This window comes from Pseudochaenichthys georgianus, chromosome 7, assembly GCF_902827115.2.
Source record: "Pseudochaenichthys georgianus chromosome 7, fPseGeo1.2, whole genome shotgun sequence".
Classification (NCBI taxonomy): domain Eukaryota; kingdom Metazoa; phylum Chordata; class Actinopteri; order Perciformes; family Channichthyidae; genus Pseudochaenichthys; species Pseudochaenichthys georgianus.
Window position 1 is genome coordinate 44,821,872 of NC_047509.1, and position 13,122 is coordinate 44,834,993.

At 39.4% G+C, this 13,122-nt stretch overlaps 1 protein-coding gene across 2 annotated transcripts in view; it reads left to right on the top strand.

Annotated features, from left to right (window-relative positions):
• Positions 1 to 4,172: 4,172 nt before the first annotated feature.
• Positions 4,173 to 13,122, top strand: part of spire2 (spire-type actin nucleation factor 2) — a 123,228-nt gene continuing 114,278 nt past the window's right edge. The window contains exon 1 of one of the 2 annotated variants that reach the window (XM_071203864.1): positions 4,173 to 4,609. In XM_071203864.1, the coding sequence (XP_071059965.1) occupies positions 4,309 to 4,609 (301 nt within the window). In that variant the 5' untranslated portion in view covers positions 4,173 to 4,308. The remainder of the gene's footprint in view (positions 4,610 to 13,122) is intronic. The other variant, XM_034087998.2, reaches the window with a different exon arrangement.

A 13,122-nucleotide genomic window follows, 5' to 3' on the forward strand; every position in this document is an offset into this window, starting at 1 on the left:
AAGTAATCAGGTTTAGTATTGTGATACTTAAATCAGGTTACTGATAAAACAAAATGATGTATGCAGTTTACTGTTTTGCTCGAGTTATATGGTAAAAAACCATTAGTTTTATATGAGAAATAATGTGGCACAAGGAACATTTTTGTTGCAATTTATTTTCATTATAAAGACACACAAATAGAGTAGGAAATCACCTGTAAAGCAGGAAACATGCTGACATGTTGTCTTCAAGGTGCAAACATGTGACTGTTGATAGCATAGATTCTATGATACAAAACCCCGAAACATTAATATTTTGAGTAAAAATATATTGGTGATAAATTAAATGTATAATCTTTAAACTGATTGAATCATTGAATCATTGAGTAACGGCTTTGTTTCTAAAGATGTTGGGAATTTGTACTTTACTCTTTTGAATTGTCAGGTGAAAACAAGTGAAAGAATAAAGGGGAGAGAATGAGCGTGATCGCCCACTCAGAGACTCTGCACCGTGCTCTGATGCTGCTGCTTTGCTTTATGAACGTGGACAACAGAGAAACATATTCTTCAGGACCAAAGTTGGAATTGAAATAAAAAAGGAAAGTGAAACATATGCTCGTCACCCTCTCCCACATCATTCATGATCCCAAAGATTGTGTGAACTATGAAAAGATCTTAAAATCAATACAAATATATTTATTATAAACGTTAGTCCTTAACATCTTTTAAAAGTTGAACAAACCCCACACAGCTCAGTAAAGACTGAAATGTTGACTTTATTTCAGTAAAAACTAACGTTCATATTTCTCTTTTTGATTATAATACTGATGAACGTTCAAAACAAAGCACTTTGGCAACTTACCACTTACGTTTTAAAATGCTTAATAAGCACCGTAACTTTCATGATATCATTTCTCGGTCATAATCGGTTGTTTCCGTGAACGGCCGACTGTTGAGTGACAGCAAATGCTGCGGCTGCAAGGCATTGTGGGGCAGCATTTTCGCTTCTCCTGTCGGTTAGGGAGGTCCAGTGGTTCCTAAGCTAAAGGAGGTTATAAAGCAAGGGTGGGGAACCTGCGGCCCCCGGGCCGTATACGGCCCGCGAGACAATTTGGTACGGCCCTCGAGGTAATTTATAAACACATGCAAAAAAGAAAAAAATTAAAGAAATCTAGACCGCAAACAAATTAAACAAGCGAGTGCCTGTTTTTCCTGGCCAAGGTCAGGGTCCTTGAACACAACACAAGCCTTAACGTGCCATCACGTGGTATATGTCTCGTCTGACAGCAGGGGTGCTCTGACGGAGAGCACCAGAACGCCGCTCCACTCCTGGGCTGAAGTCGAATAGTCCATTTAGCTTAGGAACCTTCCTAAAGGAGTGAAATGACCCGGAAGTCCCTCAGTGGCAGCCATGATAAGTGCCGTTCGAATTCTCTAGAATGATGAGAATGATAGGAAAGGAGGTTTCAAACTTCCTTTATAACCTCCTTTAGCTTAGGAACCACTGGACCTCCCTAACCGACAGGAGAAGCGAAAATGCTGCCCCACAATGCCTTGCAGCCGCAGCATTTGCTGTCACTCAACAGTCGGCCGTTCACGGAAACAACCGATTATGACGGAGAAATTATATCATGAAAGTTACGGTGCTTATTAAGCATTTTAAAACATAGGTGGTAAGTTGCCAAAGTGCTTTGTTTTGAACGTTCATCAGTATTATAACCAAAAAGAGAAATATGAACGTTAGTTTTTTACTGAAATGATCAAATAAAGTCAACATTTCAGTCTTTACTGAGCTGTGTGGAGTTTGTTCAACTTTTAAAAGATGTTTGAATGGTGATATACACAGTGATAGATGGTAAGGACTAACGTTTATAATAAATACATCTGTATTGATTTAAGATCTTTAGTTCATCAATCATACGTATTGGGATCATTTGTATTAATGTGGACCGGAGGGAGAGGGTGACGAGCAGAAGTTTCACTTTCCTTTTTTATTTCAATTCCTACTTTGGTCCTGAAGAATATGTTTCTCTGTTGTCCACGTTCATAAAGCAAAGCAGCAGCATCAGAGCACGGTGCAGAGTCTCTAGATGAGTTTACAGTAGTCCCTCGTTCTTATTAAACATCCATGTTGTAGTCCGCTGTATAGAAAACTGTAGTTTCCATAGTTTCCCCACAGCAGCAGACGCACATTTATGACGTCCGCTGGCGCATCATAAACACGTTGGATAGTGGAAGTGCAGTCGGATTCTCTAAAGCACCGCAGTCTCTTCTCCTAAGTCCTTTTGAATTCTGCTGTCCACTAGTCCTTAACCCCGTGACGTTTCACTCAGAGGTCAAGGGATAGACGATAGGGTTAGAATTTAGGAGCTGATCTTTGGACTATTCGACTGCAGCCCTGCACTTCCAAAAATTGCAGTACGGATACGGAGCCGTACACATGCCGCAGTTTTTGCGTGGCTGTGTCTTTAGTTGTAGCCTAGTGGCGATCTGTTCATCTGTCATACTGATCATACAGTCAATAACTTTGTTGTTATTAGCATCTGGTTAGCTAGCTATGCTAACAAATACAAGAAGCTTTTTCTACAACCAGTGAGGTAAAGGCACATCTTTATATGATCATTATAGTTGAATAATAGAGAATAAAGTAAACAGGTATAAAATACTATATGACGGTAACAAAAAGTTGTTATTAAACAAGAATACAGTTTGAAAGGGGAGTGATTTGTAAAATATCCATAAAGAAAAAGAAATCTGCTTACAGTTCTGTTTCATATGGGTGTTGAGAAATGTATCCATAGATCTCTTAATGTTGCTCTCAAAGTGCAAAAATCTTCATGTCCACATGAATAGGAAACTAAATTTACATTTGCACACATCTTGTGTCCATATCTTTCTGGTTTGGTGGTCATGCCACAACCGTGCACGTGAATGCATGTGCGAGTCATGGTAAGATATCTGGATTAAAAGGTTGCTTTCTCTTTGCACAGCATGAAAGAAAGGTGAAATGAATGGGCTGTGATTAGTATTTTTAAGCAGAGGTCAATAATTTGTACGGCCCTCAGAGGATGTTGAAAACATTGAAATGGCCCTTGAGAGGAAAAAGGTTCCCCACCCCTGTTATAAAGGAAGTTTGAAACCTCCTTTCCTTTCATCTAGAGAATTCGAACGGCATTTATCATGGCTGCCACTGAGGGACTTCCGGGTCATTTCACTCGGTTAGGAAGGTTCCTAAGCTAAATGGACTATTCGACTTCAGCCCCGCAGACCCACCATCTGCTGATACGGCAACAAGCTGGATCAAGTCAGCCATATTAAACCAGACTATGACCGGAAACCTAGTTGTTTTACTGTCAAAGTAAAAGCAAAGGGAAACTCCAACCATGATTATATGCAACTCATGTTTGACCCTTGCAAATGAAGAAGAAAAGGAATTTAGATGTAAGTAAAACATAGCCTAATACCACGGTGTATACATATTCAAATACTCATACAGCATTCAAAATGTTACTTTAATAAACGTGCAGAAGTATTAGCATCAATATACTTACAGTACCAAAAGTAAAAGTAATCATTATGCGGGATGCTTATTTTCAAAACAGTTTACTTGTTTATAATGACGAGTGATTGATGTTATGTGTAGCCTATTATTTTAACTGTGCAGCTGGTGAATGTGGAGCAGACTTTACTGTCTTTTTATATTACCAGGAATCTTAATCCATAATAGAAGCCTACGCCATAGATCATTGGTTGATGTATATCTTGTATTGTGAACCTGCAAATTAACTAACTAAAGCTACTGTAATAAAGGGGGAAAAGGAAAAAATAGTGCTTTCAAATTGCAGTGGGGTAGAATTATGAATTAGTGTTAAAGGGATATACTCAGGTATAGTACAAGTTTCCTAGCTCGAAACTGTAGAAACATGTAAGGCCTATTTAGTTAGCCTACCTTCCAACAATGTTTTCATACGGAAAACCCCAGCTTTTTTTCTAGGAAAACAGAAAAAATAACATAAATAAATATTTGTTGTGATAAAACAATAGGATAAAACATAATTTTCACAATAGTATTTTACTTTTATACTTAACATTACTCAACAAGTAATTACATTTTTATGATTTTATTTTTTTAAACTTGGACCGGAAGTGCTGCATTCCGAAATTCCACCATGACAATGTTTTGGTGACGCGGTGCTGTTGCGGTAGTTTAGGAGCGGGAGACGCCAAGTAGAGGACAGGAGAAGAGACCGGGCCCAACAGGAGACAGGGGACAGCATAAATGGCCTCGGTGCCTGAGGAGTAAAGAATGGGCTCCACGCTATCTCAGCCATGGCCAGATCCACTAACAGAAGCGCCGAGGATGGGGACTCACGGGTAACCGCCCCCACGGAGCGCGGAGAAGCGCGGGACCTGGCCGAGCCCCGGGAACTGTCTCTGAAGGAGGTGCTGAAGTCCTACGAGCAGCCCATCAACGAGGAGCAGGCATGGGCGGTGTGCTACCAGTGCTGCAGCAGGCTGAGGAGGCTGCCACGCCCGCCGGCCGGGGGATTCAGTGGGTTGAAGGACCCGTCCTCAATCCTCCTGCACCGGGACGGAACCGTGTCACTGCCGCAGGAGACCCCACACCACGGTAGGACAGCTGTCCGTTACTGATGTAACTGACACCAACTTCTCTCTGCTCTGTTTGTTACAGCTCTGACACAAACAGTCACTGTGAAATATACATTTGAACAATTTGCCTGTTCTGTACCAATTAAGTTATCGCTTACCGTTTGCCACTATTATGTGTTAAATAACGAGCCACTTTTCAATTCGGCTTATATCTATGTCCACAAATCAGCACCGATACACATTTGTTTTTAACTGGTCCGACTGATTCCCGTTGTCTTCCTCCTTCAAATCACTCCGCCATAACACCTGCAACTTAACTGAGCAGACACATATTCATGTGCACATTCTTAAACACATCCTACTTACAAACCAACAGTGCGGAATTAAACCATGTCCACCATTGTTTCATTTCATATATTGAATACGGTTTAATGTAGCAGGGACCTTGAAATAAAGCAATGTTACTTGAAAGTAACTGAATTCCGTACTGAGTTTGGCACACAGGAACATCCTGTTCACAGGAGAGACGCATTGATGCTTTCCCGTCCCAAACAACTTAATATCCCAGCCTCATTGAGCTTTATTTACAGTTGAATAATAGCCCAGCTATCCACTTTGAATATAGATAGTATTTGTCATATATTTCGTTATACTTTACCCAGTTTCTGAGATAATATTTGTTTGTGTAAATATTCTTTTTTGTTTGCTACGTATTTTTCTTTCTGTGTGTTTGATGGTTTGAATGCACCAATTATACCGAAGCAAATTCCCCTTATGTGTAAACCCACTTGGTAATAAACCCGATTCTGATTGTGTAGGACCTAAACTGACAGACACACAGTGTTATTAATAAAGTATTATGATCAGGACAGTGTTATTATCAGGACAGTTGTTGTGTCGCACTCTCTCTGCCAGCAAGGATGACTTGTATGCCGGTAAATTATTAATTATGTATAGAGCTGCTGAACAACCTACCCTAGCGTCCCGTTTTGCTAATACTGTTGGGACACTTCAACACACACACACACACACACACACACACACACACACACACACACACACACACACACACACACACACACACACACACACACACACACACACACACACACACACACACACACACACACACACACACACACACACACACACACACACTCACACACACACACACACACACACCATGGGCGTAGGAAGCATCCTGAATGTGGGGGGGACATTTTGTGGGGATCCCCCCCCCACGGAAAAGAAAAATAGATTTCCTGTATTCTGGTGCATTTTAACAGGTGGTTTGATACTTCTTTGTGGCTATACTAGCATGAGGAAAATGATGGGTACATTTTGTAATTTCATCCAGTTGTAAAGAAAGGAAACATATTTGATAATTAATTCAGAGCCATCTTTGAATTAATAAAAAGCAGTTTAAATGCCCATTTTTTTTACATTTATATACAACAATACATATGTGTGAGTGCATTGAGAGATATTGTTGTGGAGAGTCGTTTATATATAAATCGCAAAATATTTTTGCGATTTATATTTGTGAATCCTTCTGTGAGAATGTATTAATATTGAGACTGATCTGACTCCATACAGATGTTAAGTTCACCTAGGAATGGTATCATCGACTTAAATGTTCAAATAAATGTTGCTCTTCTGTCTATATTGGTCACATGATGCCCCTTGACTGAAATGTTTCCTGTTCAATATCCCACTGATTTCCTTAACACTCTGGGATGAAAGTCCACATCACAATTGACTCTAAACTGTCATTTCCCTTTCATCACTCACCTCAGCAACAGACCTCTCTCCACTGTCCCTGTGTTCTGCCTCTGACTCACTCTCAAGCGCCTAGATGTCAAGAGTAAAGTAAGTCCCAGTCTGTGACATTGGACATTTTGAAGACTCAAAGCCCCAAGCAGTAGGTAGAATATTAGCTAGTCTGTAATGTGCACAGAAAATAAACAGTTAACTGAACACTGGGATGGAAATGGCCTATAAGCACTCAGTAAAACATAAACACACACAAATAGCTTCTGAATGATAAGAAGTATAATTAAAACATAATGCACAATACCATTTTGAGAGAGAGTACCGAAGTTAAAGAACTCAGAAAATAATCTCTCATTGAACTGAGGCTCCAGTAAAACACACTGACTGCGTCTCTACGTGGACATCATGGTGTTTACATGAGCACAGAGAGATGGGGTTATTCATGTTCCCTGTTTACATGATAAATATTAGTGACCTGGCATTTCCATGCCTTTTCTCATCTAAACTATTCAGTATTTGTATCTCTCTATCATCATGACATAAAGACGAAACTCCTCTCCAGAAGTGAGACGCCACGCCGCCATCACTGTTAACTGATTAACTGCTACCAGCTGATGACTTACTTTCCTCTTCTTTGAAGTGTTCTTATGTCCATGTTGTCTGGGGGAGAAAACATATCAAACCAAGAGATCGTCAGCTTTGATTTTTACTGTATTAACAATGTCCTGAACATTTGGTGTGTGCCTTACCTCCCCTACCGGCATCGCTTCATACAACAGATCTGAGCTGTCCAACTATGGCAACACTCCTTGAACATGCGCTAAATATGTGAGAATCTGCCTTGGTACCAGAGGTGGGGACTCGAGTCACATGACTTGACTCGAGTCGCATATGTTTTGACTTGAGACTTGCTTGACTAACATTGATAAAAGACTTGACTTGACTTCGACTTGGTATTCATGACTTGAGACTTGACTTAAGCTTGAGATAGATGACTTGAAAGGACTTGACTGTTAAAAATGAAATATTTGCTTCATTCGTCACTACAAAAAAACCACAGAGAAAGGTACGTGCATGTGTTGTGTTAGCTCGAAAGATAACGTTAAGTTTAAGCTACGTTAGACTTGGTTTCAAATCGATTAAGCAAAGAGAAGACAAAACGGTAAATGAACACTACAACCGCCAAGGGATTAAATTGAACTAACCCTGATACTGACGGGCTGTCAGGAGAGGGAGAGAGAGAGGAAAAGAGTTGCCTCGTTTATTTCCCCTGTGTTATTATCAGAAGTTACTGTACACTTTTGAATAATGTAGTTCATCTACTTTTAGTAGTTTGTTTAAATGTTTTAATTATGTTGCTTTTGTTTGTATAAGTGCATCATTCCTTGATTTATTGTAAAAATGAATCTGAACTTTTTGATCTGTTATGATGATAAACTGAAGCAATTCCTAAATTAACCCAATTAACTGAGTTTTGAATCGTCCTACTTAGTTTATAAGGAAATTATGAAGAGGAACAAATTAAATGAATTGAAAATGATATCTATATAGGTGCTGACACTGTTGGCAGTTCTAGTGTTAACAGACATTTAAATTAAATATGTCTAATGGCAAATGTCATATATGATTTTCTTACCTGGAATTCTGCCTTTTTGAACAGACTTTTTGAGTCCTAGCTGTATTGTCTGCTGTTCTAGGGTTAATATTAATCTAATATGATTGTCATCGGTCTAAATTAGATTTCAAATGATTAACTGTGTATGTAATGAAGATCATAGTGTGGGTTCAATCCATTTTCATAACCACTGTCTTTTAACTGTTTTTAATTTGGAAACTGGGCTTATCAGAATTTCGTATGACTTGACTTGACTTGCTTGACCTGAGCAATCAATCAATCAATCAATCAATCAATCAATCAATCAATCAATCAATCAATCAATCAATGTTTATTTATATAGCCCAATATCACAAATGTTACATTTGTCTCAGTGGTCTTCACAGTGTGTACAGAATATCAGTATGACAATACGACACCCTCTGTCCTTAGACCCTCACATCGTACAAGGAAAAACTTCCGGAGAAAACCCACAGTTTAAAGGGAACATGGGAGAAACCTCAGGGAGAGCAGCAGAGGAGGGATCCCTCTCCCAGGACGGACAGACGGACAATAGATGCCGTGTGTAAATTGAAAAGATAATACATTTACAACATAGGTAGTCCAAATGTTTGGAAATGCATGTGTGTATAATAGGAAGATGAATCCACGAGGATATCCATCCAGGACCGATGATCCAGGACCACAGCCACGACTCGCGATCCAGGGCTCGCGATCCAGGACACAGGACCGCAGGATCATCCATGACTCCGGATCCCAGCGTATATAGACACCAAAAAGAAAGACATTTGGGGAAGCTGGGTTAATCGGAACATGAGTGTACACGGGTATAGACAGAGAGAAGGAAGAAGTAAGGTGTCCCCCGACAAACTAAGCCTATATCAGCAAAACTAGGGGCTGAATCTAATCAGCCCTAACTATAAGCTTTATCAAAAAGGAAGGTCTTAAGCGCACTCTTAAAAACGGATAGGCTGTCTGCCGCCCGAACACAAACTGGAAGCTGATTCCACAAATGTGGAGCTTGATAAGAAAAGGCTCTGGCTCCCATTGTACTTGTAGAGACTCTCGGAACAACCAACAACCCTGCATTCTTGGAACGCAATGCCCTAGTAGGACAGCAGGGTATAATGAGTTCTTTAAGGTAAGATGGCGCCTGCCCATTAAGGGCTTTGTAGGCGAGAAGAATAATTTTAAATTCTATCCTGTGTTCTATAGGGAGCCAGTGTAAGGCAGCCAGAACAGGAGTAATGTGGTCCCTTTTCCTAACTCTGGTTAGTACACGAGCCGCAGCATTTTGAATCAGCTGAAGCGACATGACTGACTTCTTGGTACTCCCTGATAATAAAGAGTTACAATAATCCAGCCTAGAAGTAACAAATGCATGGACTAGTTTCTCTGCATCGTTTTGAGGCAAGATATGCCTGATTTTTGCAATGTTACGTAGATGGAAGTAGGCGGTCCTTGAAATTGATTTTATGTGGGCGTTAAAGGATAAATCCTGATCAAATATAACACCAAGATTCCTTACAGTCTCACTGGAGGCCAAATTAATGCCATCCATAGTTAGTATGTCTTTAGATAATTTGTTTCGTAGATTCTTCGGGCCAAGTACAATAACTTCAGTTTTGGTCGTGTTTAACATCAAAAAGTTTAAAGTCATCCACGTCCTTAAGGCAGTCTTGAATTTTATTTAGATGATTAATTTCATCAGGCTTGATTGATAAATATAATGATTCCGTATAATATTGCCTAGAAGAAATCTAGACCGCAAAAATAATTAAACGAGCGAGTACCTGTTTTTCCTGGCCAAGGACAGGTTCATGAACACAACACGAGCGTAACGTGTCTTCACGTGGTATGTCTTGTCTGAAAGGAGTGCTGAACACCGGAACGCCGCTCCAGCCCTTAAAATATTGCAATACCCATAAGGAGCCGTACACATGCCGCAGTGTTTGCGTGGCTTTGTCTTTAGTTGTAAGCACAGTGGCGATCTGTTGTTATTAGCATCTGGTTAGCTAGCTATGCTAACGAATTTAAAGAGCTTTTCTACAACCAGGTGGAAGAGAGCTCTCTCCTGAGAGGCTCAAATAACCTGAGGTTAAGGCATACCTTGATATGATCATTATAGTTATTAATGAGACTAAATGAAAAACAGGTATAAAATACTATATGACAGCAACAAAAAAGTTGTTAAAAATAACAAGAATAGAGTTTAAAAGGGGAGTGATTTGTAAAATATCCAAAAAGGAAAATATGCTACAGTTCTGTTTCATATGGGTGTTGAGAGATGTATCCATAGATCTCTTAATGTTGCACCACATTGATTGAACTTCAATATTTAAACATTACACATATCCACAGTATTTAAGTAATGTTAATTGACAATAAATATTGTTGTTTTTGAATTGTACTTTCTTTATTTGATTGGCAGTCAGTTGTTGATTACATGCAGACGTTGATAAAGCTACAGGTCACTTCAATATATATCACTCTAATTCATGAAGCAACTTAGACATTTTGATGTTCCGGACCTTTGCATGGGGAGATTTTCTCTAACTGGACCTCGTTGAATTTTAGTTGAAGACCCCTGTTTTAGAGGAACGGAAGATTAGAAATAGGTCTATAGTTGGCTAAAACCTCTGGATCGAGGTTGTGCTTTTTAAGAAGCGGTTTTATCACTGCTACTTTGAATGATTGTGGAACATAGCCTGATAATAAAGACATATTCATAATATGTATTAAAGAAGTGCTAATTAATGGAAACACTTCCTTCAACAGCTTAGTTGGAATTGGGTCTAACATGCACGTTGATGGTTTAGAAGAGAGAATCATTGAATGTAATTGTTCAAGGTTAATGGCTGAAAAGCATTCTAGTTTACTATCTAGTGTAATATTAGAACTTACGTTTCCGGGAGCTGTTGATAACACTATACTGGTCAAAGGCAAGAGGTAATTAATTTTGTTTCTAAGAGTAACAATTTTATCGTTAAAAAAGCACATAAAATCATTACTACTGAGTGCTATGGGAATAGAAGGCTCAATGGAGCTGTGGCTCTCTGTCAGCCTGGCTACAGTGCTGAAAAGAAATCTTGCATTATTCTTATTCTCATCTATTAATGAAGAGTAGTAGCTGCTCTCGCTTTACGCAGTGCTTTCTTATATTCATTGAGAGTAATATGCCAAATTAAACGAGATTCTTCAAGTTTAGTGGAACGCCATATCCTTTCAAGTTGTCTCGACTTTTGCTTTATTTTGCGGGTTTCGGCATTATGCCATGGAGCTAATCTATGTTGTTTTATTTTCTTCTTTTTCAAAGGAGCAACAGAGTCTAATTTTATTCGCAGCGCATCTGTAGCACTATCAACAACATGATCGTGGATTCATCTTCCTATTATACACACATGCATTTCCAAACATTTGGACTACCTATGTTGCAAATGTATTATCTTTTCAATTTACACACGGCATCTATTGCACGTCTGTCCGTCCTGGGAGAGGGATCCCTCCTCTGTTGCTCTCCCTGAGGTTTCTCCCATTTTTCCCTTTAAACTGTGGGTTTTCTTCGGAAGTTTTTCCTTGTACGATGTGAGGGTCTGAGGACAGAGGGTCTAAGGACAGAGGGTCTAAGGACAGAGGGTGTCGTATTGTCATACTGATATTCTGTATAAACTGTGAAGACCACTGAGACAAATGTAACATTTGTGATATTGGCCTATATAAATAAACATTGATTGATTGATTGATCAATTTGGGGTGGTGTACATTTTGTATAAGTTTCCTCCCCTACATGCAGACATGCTATCGAGTTAAGTATTGGTGGAATCTCTTCCTTAAATGTGGCTATAGCACTAACAGATAGGTTTCTGCTGCAGGAGCTTTTGAATAATGCTTTGTAGTCTCGTAACAGTACTTCAAAAGTTACTAAGAAATGGTCGGATAGAGCAGGATTATGCGGTTCGACTAATAGTTGCTCAATTTCAATACCATAAGTCAGAACAAGGTTGAGAGTGTGATTATAGCAGTGGGTTGGTTTATTTACACTCTGACAGAAACCAACAGAATCTAATATAGAGTTAAATGCAACAGTAAGGCTATTTTTATCATCGTCAACATGAATATTAAAGTCACCTACGATAATTACTTTGTCTGTTTTAAGAACCAAAGTTGATAAAAACTCAGAATTCTTATCAGAATTCTGAATAAGGACCTGGTGCACGGTACACTGTAACAAATAAGATTGGCTGCAAAGTTTTCCAGGTCGGATGCGTAAGACTAAAAACGAGGCTTTCAAAGGAGGTATAATTTAATTTTGGTTTAGTATTGATAAGTAAACTTGAGTCAAAGATTGCTGCAACTCCACTTCCTCGGCCCGTGCCTCGAGCAATATGAGTGTTGATATGGCTGGGTGGAGTGGCCTCATTTATGCTGACATATTCTTCATGTCTCAACCAAGTTTCAGTGACACAGCATATATCAATATTATAATCTGATATTAAATCATTTACCAATATTGCTTTAGATGCTAGAGATCTTATGTTTAAGAGACCACATTTAATCTTCCTGTTTTGTTGCACTGTAGTAGTTGTTACATTTACTTATTAGGTTATTATGTATGACACCTCTATTAGGTTTTACCTTCAATTGTCCTTGGGCAGACACACACACCGCTAATATTGGGTATTTTATTGGGTTGGGGATTCCTATGGATGACTGCCTAGGAGAGAGCGCAGAGAAGCGTGTAAGACTGCGACTCCGCCTCCTGGTCTCAACTCCAGTTTGTCATGGATTAAGTCCACAAAGCCCTGAGATGTTTGCCAAAATGAGATCTGCACCTTCCAAAGTAGGATGAACGCCGTCTCTCTTAATCAGACCAGGTTTTCCCCAGAAGGCTGTCCAATTATTTACAAAGCAATGACTTGACTTGACTTGCTTGACTCTCACCACAGTGACTTGGGACTTGCTTAATACTTGTAGTTCAAGACTTGAGACTTGCACATGACTTGCACATGTAGGACTTACTCCCACCTCTGCTTGGTACAAAGTAGCAGTGAAAACATGGTACGGAGTTTCATTGATTTGGGCATTCTCACAATAAGCAAGTGGAATGGATTTGATAGTGAAGCACTGACACAGCGCTCTACAAA